The sequence below is a fragment of the Protopterus annectens genome, chromosome 13.part0, assembly GCF_019279795.1.
Source record: "Protopterus annectens isolate FY-2018-M chromosome 13.part0, PAN1.0, whole genome shotgun sequence".
Taxonomy (NCBI): domain Eukaryota; kingdom Metazoa; phylum Chordata; order Ceratodontiformes; family Protopteridae; genus Protopterus; species Protopterus annectens.
In genome coordinates, this window is record NC_056747.1 from 1199828426 (window position 1) to 1199850328 (window position 21903).

General features: G+C 38.8%; 1 protein-coding gene across 2 annotated transcripts in view; it reads right to left on the reverse strand.

Moving 5' to 3' along the window:
* The window catches only part of KCNH6 (potassium voltage-gated channel subfamily H member 6), a 1196060-nt gene that overhangs the window by 495575 nt on the left and 678582 nt on the right, over window positions 1–21903 (reverse strand). For both annotated transcript variants that reach the window (XM_044055208.1, XM_044055207.1), the window contains exons 5-6: window positions 11287–11596; window positions 10098–10312 (exon numbers count right to left, since the gene is read on the reverse strand). In XM_044055208.1, the coding sequence (XP_043911143.1) occupies window positions 10098–10312; window positions 11287–11596 (525 nt within the window). The remainder of the gene's footprint in view (window positions 1–10097; window positions 10313–11286; window positions 11597–21903) is intronic.

Consider the following 21903-nt stretch of genomic DNA (forward strand, 5'->3'; position numbering starts at 1 on the left):
GAAAAGTGAATCAAGTGGTCCAGATAGGTCATGTTTCAGATTGTTTAGGAGATAGCCCAGGATATCATCAGGCCCCACTAAGGCTGTGTTTTTGGCCTTAGTGAGTGCTGTCATAACCTACTTCCTGCTAATAGTTGGGGGGATTAGGTTAGTAGGGAATATAGATTTTCTGGAGGGTAGTGGGGAAGAGTGGGGGGGGGTGAAGTTGCAGGTTTGCTATGTTACTCTGCTGAGTGAAGGTGGTACTATTTGCTACCACTTCACCACATTGCTGTGTGTTACCTTTAAGCTTTCAGACATTGCTGTAGAAGGCCTTGTGTTTGTCTTTAGCCTAAGAGGCTATCTTGAAATTGTAATTGGCCTTGTTGGATTTAATTAGTCCACTTAGTTTCCTATTTAGCTGAATTAGTGAGCTCTTGTCATTATGAGAATTGTCCTTTCTGATTTTGGCCATGACTTTTTTCCTTTTGTTATATACCCTGTTAAGATTAGGAGTCCACTGGTATGGTTTGTTTTGGGCATAAACATAAGTAAAATGATTAAAGTATGCTAGTCTTGAATATGCTTACAACATCTTATAACACGCTTTTGGCAACGAGTAGCAATGAGTACAACTTGGGACAAATGGTATCCAATAAGGAAGTGGAAAACCCAATAATTTAATGAATCTTGGAAGAGTAAGCTTGTTCTCTCACTTTGTTTGGCAGGTAGCACTGATGTCTCACCTGAATGCATCTGTATAAGCATAAGACAGAAAACTATATGACCAAACTGTAACGCTGTCTTGCATGTGTTTCTAGTAATGATTTGTTGTCCTCATCTTGTACATCTTAATCAGTGTGAGAAAACTTCCTTTAGACATAAGCTGTCAAGACAGTAGTAGTAGAAGTACTAATAACAACAGAATATGTAGCAGTAGTACAGATAGTAATAATGCTAGTAGAAGAAGTAGTAGCAGTACTAATAGCAAAAGAATAAGTAGCAGTAGTACAGGTAGTAATAGTGCTAGGAGAAGATGTAGAACTAGAAGTAGCAGTAGCAGTGCTAATAGCAACAGAATAAGTAGCAGTAGTACAGGTAGTAATAGTGCCAGGAGAAGATGTAGTACTAGAAGTAGTAGCAGCAGTACCACAGGTAGTAATAGTGCTACTAGAAAATGTAGCACTTGAAGTAGTAGTAGTAGCAGTAGTACAGGTAGTAATAGTGATAGGAGAAGAAGTAGTACTAGAAGCAGTAGTAGAAGCACTAATAGCAACAAAATAAGAAGTAGTGGTGCAGGTAGTAATAGTGTCAGTAGTAGAAGTAGTGCTAAAAGTAGTAGCAGTAGCAGTACTACTAACAACAGAATACGTAACAGTAGTACAGGTAGTAATAGTACTAGGAGAAGAAGAAGAACTAGGAGAAGTAGTAGTTTTGCAGTGCTAAGAGCAACAGTATAAGTAGCAGTAGTACAGGTAGTAATAGTACTAGGAGAAGAAGTAGAACTAGAAGAAGTAGTAGTTTTAGCAGTGCTAAGAGCAACAGAATAAGTAGCAGTAGTTAAGGTGGTAATACTACTAGGAGAAGAAGTAGAACTAGAGGTAGTAATAGTAGCAGTGCTAGCAGCACTAAAATAAGTAGCAGTAGTTCAGGTGGTAATACTACTAGGAGAAGAAGTAGAACTAGAGGTAGTAATAGTAGCAGTGCTATCAGCACTAGAATAAGTAGCAGTAGAGCTAAAAGAAGAAGTAGTAGTACTACAAGTAGTAGTAGAAGTACTAATAGCAACAGAATAAGTAGCAGCTGTACAGGCAGTACTATTGTTAGGAGATTAATTAGTACTAAAGTAGTAGTGGTAGTTGAAGTATTGTAAATACTAGTGGCAGTAGAAAAAGTAGTAATAGAATTACTACTAGTGGTAGAATGAGTAGTGCCCAGGGCTCAGTGTTCTACCATTGTTAACAAATTTAAAATAGATAAAGAATATTAGAAATACCAGTTGCAGTAATAGTGATAGCAGTAGAAGAACAAGTGGCAACTTACATACTAGTAGTAGTAATATAAGTATTAGACATAGTAGTAGTTTAAATTGGGGATTGTTAATAAAACATCACACCCTATATTCCAGTTGAAGATGTTTCCCTCTCCAGGATCAAAAAAGTATACAAGAGGAGATCTAATATCTTTATCCTGCCCATGAACACTAGAAATGGTTCAGCTTTAATTACAGAGTTACAAAAAACTTTAGCATTTAGCTCAGACATGGGGGAGGGGGGGGTTACTAATGAAGCATACTGTTCATGCCAAGGAAGATACCCCTGCAGAGCTACTCTAATAATAGCTACAGAATCTTGGAAATACATCCAATTTGCTTCTGTCAGCAAACAACTTTGTAGCATTTTGAATAAAAATCTGCCATTCTGTCTTATTAAGAAGATTAATTCTGCTAACCAATCTGAGCTCAGCATATCTGCAGACTGTACCTACTACATAAAGAATCCGGTACCCAGTGGCACAGGGATTAATAAAGTCATTTTTTATCATTCAGCAGGTACCTTGTCTGCATGTTCTTTAGCTGCCGTTAAAGTTTTTGTAGTTAGAGGTTCCTCAGTTATGAATACTTCAAGCTTGTTACTTAACACCCTGAAAAGATCAATGTTAAGAAGGCATGGTGGGGTCCTTACATAGCAAGTATGCATATCATCCATGCAGGCATTCAGGCACTGAAAGCAGAAAACCCTATTGTGTGTCTGGATGTCTGTCTCTCACATTAATGGAGAGTGACAGGGCTGATCAATTCTAAGAGGCTGAGGATTGGAAAGCAGTGAAAAAAAAAAGATGAACTACATTCATGGATCCCAAAATAGCTCAACACTCTTAGTTTCATAGCTTCAGCGTCATCTTTTCCAGCTGGCACTGTAACCAATCACCGCATACAGGGAGAATAAATATAATGGACAGATAACAGATAAGAAGCTATGCTGGCAAACTGCCTCATTTTAATTCTGACTATGATCTGAAATGGATTCCAGAAAAATGTGAACACTTCTCAACTCCATTTTATTATGAAACCTTTGGGAGTTTTGATTTGGTTTTAGTGATATAATTTACTCGTTTATGTTTGTCATTCTGTGTAAGTATTTTTTGTTGTTATATGAGGTAATTCAAAAACCTTTACCTTTTATTGGTGGCAACTGCTTTTGCTTCCATGGTTACATTATTACTTATCCATATTAATATTCTAGTATTTAGAATGAAACATTCTGATTAGCTAACTTGTGTCTTTTTAGTGTGTGGCATAATATAATTGCAATTACAAAAAGTTCTACTTAGTTGAAAAGTTAAAAGTCACTGAACTTGCCATCATTAAAACTTTAGAAACAAGAGGTCAATAATGTAAGAAAAGCAAGCAGACCTTGATAGAATGAAGGCAGAAGTATATTACATCCCATTAAATATGTAACGCTAATGAAAGTTATGGAAATGTTTCAGAGTCACCGCATTAATGGCACAAACTACAGTTCAGAAACATGCTTATATTGTACTAACTTTTATTATTGCACAAAAATATATATTGTCACCATTGCATTTGTTTGCTTATTTTACTCCATTTTAATCTCACCATCAAAGAACTTACTTTATAAGCTGTATAACAAAGATGGCATTGAAACTTCTGAGATGTTTGTTTCTGCTACCTTATTTCAATGAAGAGAGATGGAAAAACTAAAGCCTGTCCACACAAAGGAGTCAATCAACATTCATACTCTCCAGTGTCTTCAGGAAGGCTGTGTGGGTTTCCTGAGTTTGAGAGGGTGGTCTGTAGCATGCTATAAACTGTAGGGCAGTTTTACCTATGGTTAATTGCACCTGGATGGTCTCCGATGCTTCATGCGTTGCCACTAACCTGGAGGTGTGGGTATCCTTTATGAATATGGATACTGCCCCTCCTTTTGTGGTTCGGTCCGGATTTTGGGGCCAGAACGCATGATATGAGGTATAACCTGATAGTGCTGGGGTGCTCTCAGGAGCCTTGAACCAGGTTTCAGTCACAGCACAGACATGGATGTTCCCCATACTGAGGAGGGCTTCGAGGGTGTGCATCTTGAGGTTTAGACTTCTGGCATTTAGCAGTATTACCCTTAGTTTTTTTCCATTTTTGTTTTCTAGGGTGGTATCCCTCATTGGTGAGATCAGACCATAAATTAATCTCACTGGAGATCCACATCCCGCCCCCAACCCCAGCAAAAAAGACCACAGTGAAGAACTTCTCAAAAGCAAACTTCACACTTCTTAAGACTGGAATGGTATCCTTCAAGGCCCCCGAGCCAGTGGAAACCACAACCCATGCTGCTGAAACCCTTACAAATGCCTTCTACGAGCACCTCCAGGAATGTTTGGATCAAGCAATCCCTAATAAAATCAAGACCCTTTCCACCAAAGGCAGGCGCCCGGTCTGGTGGACCCCAGCCATAAACAAACTCTACAACAAGAGGAGAAAGCTACTACATGACAGATCAAAATCCCTAAAAGGGAAGGCATCTCTGATCAATACTAGCAAAAAACTACGATCACTCATAGAATCATCCAAGGCCAACTTTGAGAGAAAAATCACTAAAGACACAAAAGACAATCATAAGGCCTTCTTTCGCTATGTTAGAAACCTGGGTGGAAACTCCCAGATATGCTCAGAATTAGTCCAAAATGATACAAAAATCACTGAACCCACAGACATTGCCAACATACTGGCAGACAGGTTCAGTGCAAATTTCTCCCCTCCCCCCCCAAAAAGGAGAAATATCTATCCCACCAGTCTAGCCTCCCAAACATCTCAGATGCCCAGGTGAGAGCTGCTCTCTCTAAAGCAAAAAACACAGCATCAATGGGACCGGATGGTGTCCCCGGCTGTGTGCTACACGAACTCAATGAGGAACTAAACCCACACATAAGGCTGCTGTTTAATCTTAGCCTTACTACAGGATACATACCCAAAGAATGGCGTACGGCAACTGTGGTCCCACTCCACAAAGGCGGTGCTTCTACGGACCCTGGAAATTACCACCCCATAAACTTGACGAGCCTTGTCTGCAAGGCTATGGAGAGGATCATAATGGAACTCATAAATAAAGACATTGGAGACCTACAGACACTGGATCCTACCCAATTTGGCTTTGTCAAGGGCAGATCCTGCCTCTTGAACTTGGTCGACTTTTTCGAAACAGTCACTAAGGCCATTGATGAGGGTAAGGCAGTTCACACAGCCTACCTTGACCTAGCAAAAGCGTTCGACACAATACCCCACTCGGGCATCATAGAAAAGCTCACCAGCTTAGATGTAAACCCATATGTCACAAGATGGGTTGCAAACTGGCTCAAGGACAGAACCCACAGGGTTAGAGTTGCTGGTGCCATGTCAGACTCTAAGCCGGTCATGAGCGGTGTCCCACAGGGCTCAGTCCTGGGCCCCCTCTTGTTTGGCAGTTATTTTTCTGAAGTGCAGGCAAACATAGGGGTATTGTGGCTGACAAAATTTGCAGATGACTGCAAACTGGGCACCATAATTGACACTCCATCAGATGCAGACATCCTCCAGAGAGGTCTCATAGAAATGGATAACTGGTGCCAGAGCCATGGCCTTAAGCTAAATGCCAAAAAATGTATAGTCATACCCTTTGGGAAAAACAAGGTAACCCCTAATTACCACATAGGTGGTAATCCATTAAACACGGAAGAAGTTATCAGGGACCTGGGGACCCAAGTTGACAGTAACCTCTCTTTTGACACTCACATTGCCAAAGTGGTTAGGAAGACCTTCTACATTGCCCACCTGATCATGAAGGGATTCACATCCAGATCGGGAGAGGTCATTGTACCCCTGTACTCTTCACTTATCAGACCAATGATTGAGTACAACGCCCCATTTGGAATGTACCTTACCCGACACCTGCAGCAGTTGGAAAGACCCCAGAAGTTCCTCACCAAAAGGATAAAGGGGCTCAAACATATGTCATACGCTGCCCGACTGAAGAAACTCCAGCTCTATTCAGTCGCATACCATCTGCTCAGAGGTGATCTGTGCCTGACATACAAGGCCATGTCCATCCCGGAATTAATGGACATGCTCCACCTCAAAAAATCCAAATCCACCAGAGCCACGAGAGCAAGAGACTTAAACCTCAACACGGATATAAATAGGATGTGCTGGAGGGACAGATTCATCACCCAGAGACTCCCTACACTATGGAACAGAATCCCAGTCCATGTGAGGCAGAGTCCCTCACTGACTCTGTTCCAGAGAAATCTTGACGAGTGGATGGGAGATCGTAGGTTTACCCCGGGAATCATCTCTGTGTCACTGCTGGTCAGAGGCACAGCAAACTAATGGATATAGTATTCTCATCCTAAGGGGTGGTGAAAGCCACACACACTCTGGCTAGGCTTATAAATGCCCTAGGGCAGATAGCCTAGTATGAACCTATGAACCTATAATAAACATTTTTTATTAATCTATTGAATATTACTAACAATCGATTCCTGATAGTGAGTGAAGTTATCTTTACCCACTTCCTCTGATATTTCCCATATGGGCTTTGCCAGTATAGGTAAACCCATGCCAGCTGTGGGTATAGACTGTTCGTATTTCTTCCATTCTGGCAGCACTGCCATCTACAAAGGTGGTAAAATAGTTAGTCCCAGAGCTGATTGTCAAGGGGCCCCACCTTCAAAGCAAACTCACTGTATTGTTGTCTTATGAATTAATCTACCCAGCCATTTCTATTTATGCAGGAGTTTATGTATTTCCTTTGTTAACTGGGTAAATGAACTAGTCTTAAACAGCGAGATTTTTTTAGTTATGACCCAGGCCAAATGGCAACAGCAAGCATGCTATATATATATATATATATATATATATATATATATATATAGATATATATATATATATATATATATATATATATATATATATACAAGAACTAACATTTTGGGTTCTGCTTTGTCTATTTTAATTTTTATTCCGGATTACATCTGTATGTGCTGCAAAAGAATATACAAGCTATGTATAGATAATGCATATATTCTATATACCCAGTTCTGTATTGCTCATGGACTGATAAAGCATGTGCAGCTATAAACAGTTAATAGACTGATATCAGACCCAAAGAAAATGTGTGATGTAAAGGGGGAAGGGGCATTCTGGGTGCAAACATTTAGAGGGCTTGATCAGCACTGTAGAACAGCAACTAATGTCCCATAGGTAGTGTCTAATCATTTAAGCTGGTACAGTTGTGACAGCTTAAAAGGCATTCTTTCAGTCAGTAGTATAGTGTGACTGCTGTTAGTGGATGTAGTCAGCACTGTAAGATTTGTTGATCAGTCCTTGCAAGACTGCATACAGTGTCAGAAATGTCTTTAAATTATTACCGGGACTGCTTGCAGGGATTCTGTTAGTGTTTGTGTCATTGTGTACAATGAACTGTAGCATAGAGCTGCTATAGCTCTTTGCTACAGTTACTGAAAGACATTAATGAAAGTGAAGCAAAGAAGCATAATGTAGACATAATAATTCTTTATTTTTGTCCTTAACTCTGGAGGATGTCTTTGGTCCTCATCTTGGACCAGTTCTATTTCTACAGTGATACAGTACACATTGCTAATCATAGCTCAAGCACTAATAAGGCACACACAGCTATGCATGCCTTGTGTACTAAATAAGTACATGCAGCTATGCATACCTCATGCATTAATACAGTACATGCAGCTATGCATACCTCATGTAATAAATAAGTACATACAGCTATGCATACCTTATGCACTAATACAGTAAATGCAGCTGTGTATACCTCATGCACTGATACTGTACATGCAGGTATGCACAACTCATACAGTGATACAGTACACACAGCTATGCATATCTCATGCACTAATATAGTGAATGTAGCTATGTATACCTCATGCACTGATACTGTACACACAGCTATGCATATGATACTGTATACACAGCTATGAATATCTCATGCACGGATACAATGCACACAGTTATGCATACCACATGCCCTAATACTGTACATGCAGCTATGCATACCTTATGCATTAATACAGTACATGCAGCTATGCATATCTCATGCACTGAAACAGTACATGCAGGTATGCAGAGCTCATGTTCTGATACATTACGTGCAGCTATGCATAGGCCATATATAGATACCATACTCACAATTATGCATACGTCATTCACTAATACAGTACATGCAGCTAAGCACAGCTTGGGCATTAATACAGTGCAAGCAGTTGTAAATGCATCAGGCACTAATATACTACATGCAGCTATATACAGCTCATGCACTAATACAGTGCATGCAGCTATACATAGGTTATGGATAGTTGCCATACTCACAGCTTTGCATATCTCATGCACTTATACAGTACACAGAGCTATGCACAGCTCATGATAAACATTCCAGAGTTTGTGTCATCAACCACAAGACAAACAAGATGGACAAATCTTACTTCTTTTCCCATCAAGTATATTTAATCTAATCTATCAATAGATATGTTTATAGTGTGCATTATATTTGTAATGTAATGAAAATGATATAACACGTCTGTGTTGAAGCCTTCCTTTACTCCTCACAGCTAATGCAAAGCACGTGAGGCAGCATTTATGACTCAGATCTTGGGAACAAACTTGCTGGCCCACTTCAGTTTTGGGAGTCAAATATTTTAAGAAAAAAAAATCCAAAGAAGTCATCTTACCACTGTACTGTTCCCTTATTAGACCCATCACTGAATACAATCCCCCCTGTGGTAAGTACAAATCCATGCATATTGTTCAAGTGGAGCATAGTTTCAGCCTACGGAAAAAAATTACCACAACACATCCAGCAAACTACTTTGTCTGTCTTTAAGGCTAGTCTTGATGATTGGATGGGTAAACATAGACTTACACCAACGTTATCATATATGGCCCTGCATGATTTGGGAGGTGGGCACTATTAGATACTCGTAAATGGTGGGAAGAACTTTTATGTGTGCCTACTGAAAGGTGTATTTAGTTAGGCCTCTTATAGTCCTTCTGATAATTTGTTTATTATTATGCCTGTGTTTCTAAAATGTGATAAATATATTCTGTTGCAAATTGATGAAAAGCTTGGGCTAATAAATGACTTAATCCTCACATTATACAATGCATCTCCTGGCATCCATTATCTATTAGCTGTGTCTGCTCTTCTTTTTCTAGGCCCCAGTTCTCCTACCTAGGCCCCAGTACTCCTACCTAGGTCCCAGTACTCCTACCTAAGCCCCAGTACTCCTACTTTATTCCTCTGTGTGTGAATCATGCCTCATCACTCTATTCTTAATCTTCCAGTTTTACAGATGAAATTCATGGAGAAAAAATCCACAACAGAAAAAATATGGATAATTTAGTGCAAAAGACTGATTGAAGAAATTTAAATGTGGAGGTAAAGTACGGTACTTAACAAAAGGATGTACAGCATTTCAGCGCTAGAGGTGAATCCCAACCTCTGTACCCAGAGAACCACTGAGCTGCTTAATGTAGTATCACTGTTGTCTGTGCTAATGTCAGACATCAGACATCACATGACTGTTTTCATTATATCAGCATGTCTGGCTAGGAATGATTTTCTCTGTAGAGAGTTTCTGGATTTGTCCAGGAAGCATAAGGAATGTAAACTACCCAGTCGAGATTTAAATTTATCAACACATATTGACACATCAGCCTAATCATCTCATAGTATGTCAGTATTGGATGTGGTTTTCCATCCAAGTTCTTCACATCTGATATTCTGGGATCTGATCTATGTTACTACACTGATTTATAAAACTGACATTTATTTAAGAACTGTTAATATCTTATAAGCTTCAGATAATTTGTTACGCAAAAGCATATGAGTGCATATATAAATACATGTGCATCCAACAATTTGTATTTGTTATGAATCTAACTCCATCACAGACTGGATCTCTGCAGACTGCAAGTAAGTCTGAGACTCTGAGCAAAAGATTTACTAAATAATAAATGAGAAAATGCCATCAGATCACATTCTGACCTCTAAGGATTTGTGAATATACCTAAAAGTGAACAAAAAACAATGTTTTACCTGTGTCACTTTCTCTGTAACATTATGTGTTCTGTCCTTCAGTTTGCTAGGAGCAATTATCTCAATCTCAGAAGGGGAAGGAGTTCGATGTCTCTCTGTGGTAAATTCTGTAAAGCTTAGAGTAATTTGTGGGATTTTACTGATTGTTCTGTACTTCATGAGGTCCGAATCCGATGTGGAGTTCAGAAGCTTTGTCTTAAAGTGCTTGGCACCAGCTACAAAATGAAGAAAGGTAAAGTAAATTCTCTTTCTGTAATTTTGCTGAAAAATCATTTATATTTTGACATAGAGAAATTCTGTCATTCTGATGCGGGCTACACACATATAGCCCACACACCTTTTTCCTGCTACCTAGCTGCTTAGACCTTTACTAAAGTTTGTTTATTTAGCTTTTGCCTTCATATAAGCTTGACTTTACCCTTTTTCCTTACATTTTGATACACTATTTATGCGTGCATACACTTCAGTCTAACACTAACACCATGTGCTGATTAATTCTTTATTTTATGCTGATCTTTTAAACTTGGTCATGCAGACTATATGTGTTAATTTTACTGTGATCTTTGGCTTCTGCTGAAGACAGGTATTCAATCAAAACCATGCATGGATTATCTGAAAGATTTGTTAAAAGTATTTGCCTTTCAGAAGTCAGTGAAAAGTAGGCAAAAAACACACACTTAGATTTGCACACTCCAGGTGTCAGCAAATATAAAAGCCTAGACTGCTAATTGTCAAAAAACTCAAAAGTGAAGATGGAGTCTGGCCTTACCAGAGGTGCAAGAAACTTTTGTTAAAAATGAGCACATTAATTTCATGTGCTTGTTTACACTTTCACATCAGAAAATGGTATGTGTTTTCCTTTGAGAGTAGAAAGTATGTCATTAAACAATATTACTACTCCCTGGTTAAAGCAATGTTTCCCTCTGTTTGACCAAAGTACCTCCTTAGTTAGCATTTGACTCTTTAGAAATGTTTTCCTGTTGGTTATAAATCTGTTTATTCTTGCTTCCCTTAAACAATAATTCTTTCTAGCTTTATAAGTATAATTAAAATCTTGTCTTACTCTTTGATACTTCATAATGCATACATTTAACAATAATCATCTTCAATTTTCGCACTGTTTACCAGTCTGGTGGTATAATATTGCTATTATTTTCCTATTATTATTATGAAATAATGTTTTCCATACCTGAGTTTGCCCTCCTCTCTCTGAACTTCTTCTGGCCTTTTGACCTCATAGCTTCAATATCATCAACGGAGGATGCTCTCCGCAGGCTGTCACTGGAGTGGGCTCGGGACAGGCTGGATGTTGAATATTGCAGTGTAGCATCTAGCTGTTGCCTTCTGTCCCGCTTTGGAGAAGAATGATCTCTGGGCTCTGAAATCTCTTCAAGACTTGGCTTTTTGTCATGTTCTATGAGGGCCTCTGTCTCAGACTGGGTGAAGTTCTCTCTAGAAGGGGTTTTTATCTCTTTCAAGATCAGGGACTCATCACTTGGCTTTGAGGGAAAAAAGCAGAAAAAGTACAGTAAAGTGAAGCAGGACAGTAACACGAAAACAAGCTGAATCCATTTAAAATTTGTTTGTAAGGCATTTTCTCCTTTCATCAATGCCTTCAAACAGACATGCACATCACATTGGAAGCTGTTAAACCCGACTCTTCGATTGATGTCAAAAGACATTTTCTAATTTCAGTCAAAGTGATTCTGGTTCTGTTTAGAAGAATACACCCAGCCTTTAGATGTGCTGATAATCAGTATAGAATGGTTAACAGGGATGTGAATAAACTGCTCCTGTAAGATTTGCTCCAAATGATAGCCATGGAGCCAAAGCTACAATATAATTTCCTTAGTTCCCACACTGTAAAGGTGTCTCACCTAGGAAGGGTAACCTTCACAGAAGCCTATGAGAAATGCTGAGGTCAGTACTGAACCCATGTTACCAGTATCACTATATAAAACTGTATCTGAGGCACTTTTCAAATCAGGTTTTTTTTTGTGTGTGGGGAAGGGTGCGTTGATATCTGGCAAGAGCACCCCTTACAACTGTATTGCACATTTGGTAAGATTAAACTTACTTGCAATTTCCATATAATAACTCAAAACTGTACAAAGAACTTCTTACTCAAAATGAAAAACATCTTCCATGCATGGAATTGAATCCAGTTCTAAATAGCAACAAAACAAACCAGAGAGCAAACATACTAAGTAATAGACTTTTTACTTTACCAAATAAATTCTTAACCAAATTTACTAGATTGTAAAAAGTAAAATAGTCAGGCTGGATGACAAAAGACTTGTTGGATCTTAGGACACAATGGAAAAACAATGACAGCTGCAACTCCCTCATTAAGTTCTTACTGCTTCTTGAACTAGCCAAAATAAATGATTTGCAGCTGTAAAGCTACCTTAACCCAAGCACAGTACCTACTCCCTATGTAAACATTTTTGGAAACTCACTGCTTGTCAATGACCTAACTTCTTTCATTCCCACAGCCAGTCACTAACAGAAACCACCAATTACTCAATCCACCTGCCTACGTTTTCCAGTTCTACTTCAAATTTATTTGAAGAAAGGAAAATGAATTCTTACTAGAGACAACATTCTAACTGATGGTCTAGTTGGATACAATGACATCATTTCATGAAGGGTATATACTTCACCTATTAGTTCATTTTCTTCTTAGCACTATGTCACAATGACATCATGCCTTCCATCTGGAAGGCTACATTAATGAATTATCTCCCTAAAATGATGAAAACCTTAGTTTTCAGCTGATTTTTATCCAATTTCCATACTACTTGTTTGTGTATTTCGGTTTTTCCCGGTTAGGGGTCGCCACAGCGGAACTCTGGTCCGCTAATGATTGGCAGTAGATTTTTACGTGCTGGCTTGCCGGGCCTAACGCACAACCTTCAACGAAGGAACACCCATTCACGCATGTCGACACACAGAAGACACTCTAACTGAGAATCGAACAGGCAACGTCTAACTGTGAGGCGACAACGCTACTGCAGCATCACCACCTCAGTCCAATTTCCATACTACTATTCCTGGGCAAACCAGTAGAAAAAATGTGTCTACACAAAGACTCCCTATGTAAACATTTTTGAAAACTCACTGCTTGTCAATGACCTAACTTCTTTCAGTCCTACAGCCAGTCATTAACAGAAACCACCAATCACTCAATCCACCCGCCTACGTTTTCCAGTTCTACTTCAAATTTATTTGAAGAAAGGAAAATAAATTCTTACTAGAGACAAAATTCTAACTGATGGCCTAGTTGGATACAATAACATCATGTCATGAAGGGTATATACTTCACCTATTAGTTCATTTTCTTCTTAGCACTATGTCACAACAACATCATGCCTTCCATCCGGAAGGCTACATTAATGAATTCTCTCCCTAAAATTATCAAAACCTTAGTTTTCAGCTGATTTTTATCCAATTTCCATACTACTATTCCTGGGCAAACCACTAGAAAAAAATTTGTCTACACAAAGATTTCTAATTACAGTCCAAAACTGCACTTTACTTTCAGAAACCAGCATGGCTTTTACATTAACTAGACTGCCACCACTTCTCTTTGTATTCTTTTTAATGTTATTATATTAAACATCCACAAACAGAGCTTAACAGGGCTGTCTTTACAGACCTCATGGAGAGAGAGAGAGAGAGAGAGAGAGAGAGAGAGAAAAAGAGAGAGAGACAACACTTCTCTTAAGGTAAGTCAGGATACCTTGTATCTGTTAGGTTATGACCTGAATCATTAAGCCACCAACAATTATCAGCCCAGTGGAGCAATAATCCCATGGCTTGACTAAAATGTAAATTCAGCCACCTAGTGGAATTAACAAAAGTAAAATAAAATAAACAAATCACTCTTAGGATCTTGGAAGATCTCTCACTTCCTATTATCAGAAGCTGGAATGGTTATTGGCAATGATATATTTCTGCCTCAGCACCCCATAATATTTTCAGCCTTGAAGGATTTTAAATTTCTTCAGGCCATCAAAAATAAAATGTAGAATGTCACTGTTTAGTACTGAGAAAGGCTAAGTGGCTACCAGTTCAGAGAGCTGTCATACTTCTCTTCAAAACCCAATCCTTCTAACACCAGATAGGAAACCTGTCATTCAGAAACCCAAACTACACTTCCTTGACTCCCTTCCCAGTAATACTTGAACTATTCCCACACATCACGATAAACTCCATGGCAGTGACCATAGTTTCGCAGTACTAAAACCCAAGCTATCAGAGTCACTTTCAGCCTTACAAAAATGTTTTGATTTGAAAACACATACCTCCAAAAAATGCACAGTGTGATTGCTTTATTGGTTGTGATGTCACCTAAATAGTAAGTACTCCTGGTCAAGTCTTTAACTGTAACCCTTCTTAACAGACTCTGCCTATTGTTGGCTCCTTTCTTCAAATATCTGTCTCCCAATCAGCACAAGTACTGCAACTATCCTATAAACTCACCCCCCTACCCATTGTATTGCCTCAGTGTTTTGTAGCCACATGTATCATTTCCAGTACACATAAATATTGCACCAGTAATGATATTATTAAGGGTCCTTATTAAGTCAGCGAATGCTGCTTAATTGAACCTACTTGCCCGAAATGGCAAAATGCAGAAAGCATGGAACAGTGATTTTTTTTCTTAGGGAAAAAATCACTGGGCCATTTTTGGGACTTTGCAATTTCCTCCACTGTGGTGCAATCTCGGAGTTGGTATATTTAAGTAGGGGGGTGTGGGGGGCACAGTTTGTGAAATGTTGAATTATGATAATTTAACAAACAGAAATACGTATTATAACCTTACCAAGGATGATAGAAAGGCTTTATCTGAACTAATGAACAATGAAAAAATAAGAATTATGAAAAGTGATTAAGGGGGAACCCTTGTAATAATGGACACTGAACGTTATGTTAACAATACTGGAAACATGCTAAACAACGTGCAGGAGTATAAGCAAGTAAATTTAAATGTTGTTAACAGCAGTTATAGGATGATTTATTCATTCTTATTTGGGAATTTTTTGAATAGTAATTTAGATAAAACTATGTATGACTTTTGTAACATTGAAAAACCCAGACTGGGGGGTTTGTTTGGAATTCCAAAGATTCATAAAAATAGATCAACCCCCCCCTCTCCTTTTAGACCCATTGTATCTGCCCCCAACTTTATAACTGAAGGTATTTCATTAATGGTTGACTACTTTTTTAAGCCTTTAATATTTAAACTGGACTCATCTTAAAGACTCATGGGATTTTTTGAATTGTTTTAGAAACTTTTCAGCAAATATTGTGTTTAACCCAAGTAAATACATTTTATTCACAGTAGATGTGGTATCTTTATTTACTTGCATTCCACACAATACTGCTGTGGAGCATGTTAGACAGTTTTTAAACAGATTTTCTGAGTTTTCTAATGATTAAGTTAATTTCTACTGTGAATTGCTGGAAATTTTATTAAACAAATAATTATTTTATGTTTAATAAAAAAGATTTTTAGACAGATTAAGGGGGTAGCGATGGGGTCCCCCACTGCCCCCTCTTTTGTCAATGTGGTAATGGGTAGGTGGGAATACCAGATTTTGTAGTTTCTTTAACCAGTTCCAGGTTATTTTTTACAAAAGATTCATGGACAACTTAATTTTTGTAATAGAAGATAATTTAGATAGAGTACACAAGTTTGTAGGAGTCTTAAATCAGGAATCTGAGTTTTTGAAATTCACTCTTGGAGATGTGGGGTTGAAAGTTACATTTTTAGATGTTAGTTTAGAATGGGATTTGTACTTGAATAGGTTTCTCAGTCGAATACATTGTAATGACATATTTACAAATAGTTACTTACATTACCAGAGTTTACAAGCTTCTTTTATGAAGAAAATTATTCCAAAGGGGCAGTTCATAACAGCAAGCTGTGTGACTTGTAGAAATTCACATTTTCAGATCAAGTAGAATTTATTATTCATTTATTTCTTGAAAGGGGCTATCAAGAGGCTCAGTTAGGAAACACAGCTGAGTTTGTTATTAGCAAGAGGATGTCCCATTATCCCCCTATTCTTGTTGTTCCATTTGTTAATAATAGTAATAAAACCAATAAAGGACATACATACTGCAATTTGGCATGATAGTTGATTCAGTGCTCATTCAAAACATTATTAAGGAAAACTGGAACATTTTGGAAGGAAACCAATGCCTTTTTAAGGTTGTTGGAATTAGACCTTTTTTGTGTTTAAGAAACATTGTCATTTAATATTTTTATTTGAAAAAAATGAAGTAACAACTGGTAATAGGTTAACTAACTGTAATAGAACCCTATGTATGTTTAAATGTGGTTGCTGTAATACCTGTAGGCATATATTAGAAGGACCATATATACATTTGGCATACTTTCCTTACACTGTCAAAGTCCCTTGTCATTTCAATTGTAAAAGTAAAGGGTTGATTTATATTAGGGTGTGTTCCCACTGTGGTGCCTTTTACAATGGGATGACCACTTGTACATTACATACTAGAATTAGGTAGCATTATTACAATATAAAAAGAAAGATGTTAAAAATGCTTTTTATAAGTATACACTTAGATGCCCTCAGTGCAACACATTTCTGTTTTCAGTATTGGAACAAAAGGAACTGGATGTGAAGGGTGGTGATTTTAAAACTCTATTAGAACAGAGAGAAGCTTTGTGGCAAATAACATTAAGTTCTGATGGAGAACCTGGATTAAATGCGGCTGTGAATATTAAATGTTTTTTAAAACACCATAGGGTGTATGTTACAATTGATAAAATGATGAGATTTCATTGTTGAATAAGAGCTTAAGTTTATTCCTTCTTTTTATGCATCAGAATTTCAGTTTACAACCAATGTATTTTGTTGCCATATGAATTTGCTTTATTGATTACGTAACGGGGAAAACAGCAGTAAGACTTTTCTGATTTTGTGAATTTTATATTTTGTCAATCTAGTTTTCAGTCTCTTTATCATCCTGCAAGGTGATTTTTGAACAATCGATCTTAAAGAGATTCACTTGTCAGCAGTCTGCAACATTTAAAATTTAAATTTTTTTCTTATAATTTAAGCTCCGCTGAATATCTGTCTTTGTCTCATTTACAAACCTGTACTCACACTGTAATCTCTACTGCTAAAGGGAGAGTAGCAGTGGTTTGGACTAGGAAGGACTATTCTAGAGAGGCATTGAAACAGTTGAATAACACTCAGTTTTATCATGCTCCTCCTCTGGACTCTACAACAAATTTTCAGCATAAGATTTATAATATTTTTTGGAAGCTGTCTCCCAAAACATCATTTCTGAAACTCCAAATAAGCTATACTTAAATGACAGTAAATCTCAGATCTTTTATTTATTACCTAAATCCCATAAACTTTCTACCACCCAGTCAGCTAAGTGTTTCAGGGAAAGGTTGTATTACTGAATCTTTGTCATGGTTCTTAGTGATATGTTTAAAATCTTTTCTAACACTAGTTTCTGCAAGAAGTCATGATACCACACAATTTCTTGGTTTAACTGATGTGCTGCAGTTTGATAACAATGATTACTGTTGCACATTAGATGCAAAGTGCTTTTATGTCAGCATTCGCTGTAAAGCTACAATTGCTTGTTTTTTAGAACTTACTGAGCATAACCTTCCTGAATTTAACACCTTACATTTTCAACTTTTGACTTATGTTTTGAACTGAACAGTGTTTTATTTTCAGAGTCATTGTTGCTATGGGGGCATTATTTGTCCCCACTTATGCTGAACTCTTTATGGGGTACTTTGGAAAAAGTACATTTATGATAATACTTTTTTTGTCAGACATGATCATGTAGAGATATTATTTAGATGAGTGTTCTCTCATTTGGAGGGATCCTTAGGCAGTGTTGACATAATTTAATGCCTATGTATAAAACAATACATATGTCACATTTTTTGACATCTGCAAACTTATTTACTACCAGATTTTGGGATGCAAGTGTTGCTACTCATTTGTATGACACTTTACCAGCTACCATTCATCATAATCATTTTTCTAGGATCACCCTGTTTTCGGGCAATAATCGTTATCCCAGACATATTATAAAAATATCCCTAACTCACAATTTCTCAGGATGAAAAGAGTTTGTAGCAGTGAGGATGACCTGCTAAATTATTTCACTGATTTAGAACAGGGTTTCTCAGTAAGATTTTACACTTCCATGGTAATTACAAAAGCCAAACAACGAGTTTCTTCCATTTCTAGGAGTTGTCTCTTTTCTTTTACTGATATGGCATAAAAATCACATGCAACAAACATTATAACAAAATACATTTTATTACTACTTTTGGTTCCAAATACCTTTAAAATTCTGACAGGTGATATCCAATGACAGATTCTTGGTACGCAGATACCCACATTGATTGCAGTTTTTCTTATAGGAAAGGGAAACATCTAGGTCAGGAGTTTTCTAATTAGAAAACACCATTTAATTTTTCACAGAAAATGTCTAATCAGTTGAACATACCTGTAAGCAGAATGCCATGTAGTAATTGCTTATGGGAATTGATAGCATTTCACTGTTTGGCTAGGTAAATGCCAGTCGTGCATACCCTATCTGCATGGGCTCTTGAACTTAAGCTGGGCAGTGGGGACTTACATAGCAAAGATATACTGCGTCAGCTATCCCTGTGACCTCTTCTTGTTGATTTATAGTTTTTTCTGATATTGTCAGTCATACTGTTTCAGTAAAGTACGAGAACAAGAATCAGAGACGTATGTCATACTTTTTAGTTCTGACCATCCCAAATATGGCCGACAATCTCCTCCACGGTTCATTGATACGTCCCCAAGAATAGCTTAGCATTCCAATACTGGACCAACAAATCAATCTATCTACAAAAACTGAAGATGAGATGTTCATCTGACTGTACCTGTGGAACACCTCTTCAAGGTGGCCCAGCAAGGTCCCATAGTCGAACCCCATTCCTGCCATAGGATGGATCAAGCCCTGATGTGATTGGCCAGTAGAGTGCACAATGACAATATCCACACAGTAGCACATCAACATCATCTCTGGAGGATGTAATCCCTGACACCCAAAATGTGCTGGGTGTGAGGCTACTGGATTCCACTGCTGTGGCCCTACCTGACATCACAGTGCTACAACTTACTATCATTTTGTCCCCTACACCTATGCAAGTGATAATGACTGGGATCTGCACACCTCCATTTTGTGTACGTTTTTTGGTGTCTGATACACTGTATTGTCAGACAACGCACTGCCCAGTATAGTCTGAGAGTTACAGCCTGCATCATATTATTCTGTGTTGACTATTTCATGGACCAGATGCTGCTGCTTTGTCAGTTCTGCAGTCTACAGCTCTGGTTTCTCTCACATCTGTGGCTCTGCTTATCCTCTTTCTCCCCCTGAGTCACCTCCCTACCCTACTAAAGCTGATGCATTTTGAATGGTATGTCCTGGTGTGATGTTATCTGACAGCACTGCCTGTTTATACAAGACCATGTTATGTAGCATGGAACTCACTACAAATATTTTGCTGTATATGTCAGGACCATATTGTAGTGCCCAATGGCATGTACTTTCAGAAGTCCAAAAATTCTTTCCACAATGTTCTTTATCTTGATGTGGGCCATGTAATATGACATTTCTACCATTGTCTGTGGGTTGCAAATTGGTGGGGTTCATCATATACAGCTCAAGAGCATGTCTGGCATTGCATGCAATGCACAAGGCAAAACAACATACAAGGCCTATTCCCAGTATGCATACTACTAGCTTGGATGGGCCAATCTGTTTACAGTATTAACCAGGTGACCCTGTGGGAAGTTCCTTTGCAAGAACTGTTCACATTGATTGAATATCTGCCAAATGAGTGAGTCACGTGAGCTGCCTATGTGGCACAGCTTAAGTAGTGGTAGTTCCTCCTGTTTACATACTTTTGCCCCTCAAGACCCGATAGCAACATATGTACTATATATGGTCGACAGGGTCTCAGAGAAACATGCAATTTTGTAGAATGTATGCATAATGCTTGTTCTCTCCACTGATTTTTTTTATAGGTTCATAGGTAGGTACTAGGCTATTGGCCCAAGGGCCTACGTAAGCCTAGCCAACAAAGTTCCCTGGCTTACACCACCCAAGAAAGATATTTTCCTGTGCTACTGCCGAGCAGAGACACAGAAGTGATCCCTGGGGTGTATTTCCTATTTCCCATCCACTCATCAAGATTTTTCTTGAAGAGTGCTAATGAAGAAGTTTGCTTGACATAGATGGGTAGCCTGTTCCAGAGTATGGGAAGTCTCTGGGACAGGAATCTATCCCTCCAGCATGTCCTGTTTATTGTGGTGACAAGGTTTAGGTCCCTAGAGCATGTAGCTTGGAGGGATTGGGATTTCTTTAGATGTAGCATGTCCAACAGCTCTGGGTTTGACATAGCTTTATATGTTAGGCAGAGATCACCTTGGAGTAGGCGATATGCTACAGAGTAAAGCTGGAGTTTTTTGAGGTGGTCAGTGTAGGGGATTTGTTTTAGGCCAGTAATCCTCTTTGTGAAATACTTCTGTGGCCTTTCCAGCTGCTGCAGATGTCTTGTGAGGTACATTCCAAAAGGGGCGTTGTACTCTATAATGGGTCTAATGAGTGTCGAGTAGAGGGGAACAATGACCTATTTTTTCCTGGATGAGAACCCTTTTATGATGAGGTGTGCCATGTAGAAGGACTTCCTGACTACTGTGGTGATGTGGCTATCAAAGGAGAGACTACTGTCCACCTGGGTCCCAAGGTCTCTTATCACACATTCGGTGTTAAGTAGATTGCTGCCTATGTGGTAGTTCATGGGTTCAGAGTTTTTACCAAAGGGGATGACACTGCACTTTTTGGCACTGAGCTTGAGACCATGGCTCTGACACCAGGCATCTGTCTCAGCGAGGCCCTTCTGTAGGATACGCACATCATATGGGGACTTCACTATGGCTCCTAGTTTGCAGTCATCTGCGAACTTCATTAGCCAGAGGTCTTCTGTGTTAGCCTGTGCTTCAGAGAAGTAGATACCAAACAGGAGAGGTCCCAGGACGGAACCCTGTGGTACTCCACTTGTCACTGGTTTGAGGTCAGATTTGGAGTCTGCAACTTTTACAGTGTGGGTTCTGTCAGTGAGCCAGTTGGCAACCCATCTTGTGACCTAGGGATTTATACCTAGCTTAGTGAGTTTAGCTATAATTCCAGAATGGGGGATGGTGCCGAAAGCCTTGGCGAGGTCAAGATAGGCTGTGTGAACCACCTTACCCTCATCTAAGGCTTTGGTGACTGCCTCAAAGAAGTCAATCAGGTTCAGGAGGCATGATCTGCCTTTCACAAACCCATACTGGGTGGGATACAGAGTTTGGAGGTTACCAATGTCTTTGTTTATGTGTTCCATGATGATGCGTTCCATGGCCTTGCAGACCAGACTCATCAGGCTAACAGGTCAATAGTTCCCAGGATCAGTGGTGGCTCCCCCTTTGTGGAGTTGGATAACTGTTGCTGTGTGCCATTCAGTGGGCACAAAGCCCGATGTGAGGCTATTATTGAACATGGTGCTTAAGTGGGGAGTCAGTTCGTTATGAAGTTCATATAAAACGCAGCCTGGGATGTTGTCCGGTCCCATGGATGCTGTGTTTATGAATGTAGAGAGTGCAGCTTTTACCTGCATAGTTGTGATTACAGGGACACTGCATTCTTCCTGTATAGATATGGGCCCTTTAGGGGGTGGGGGGGGGGGGTAAAATTAGCACTGAACCTATCTGCCAGG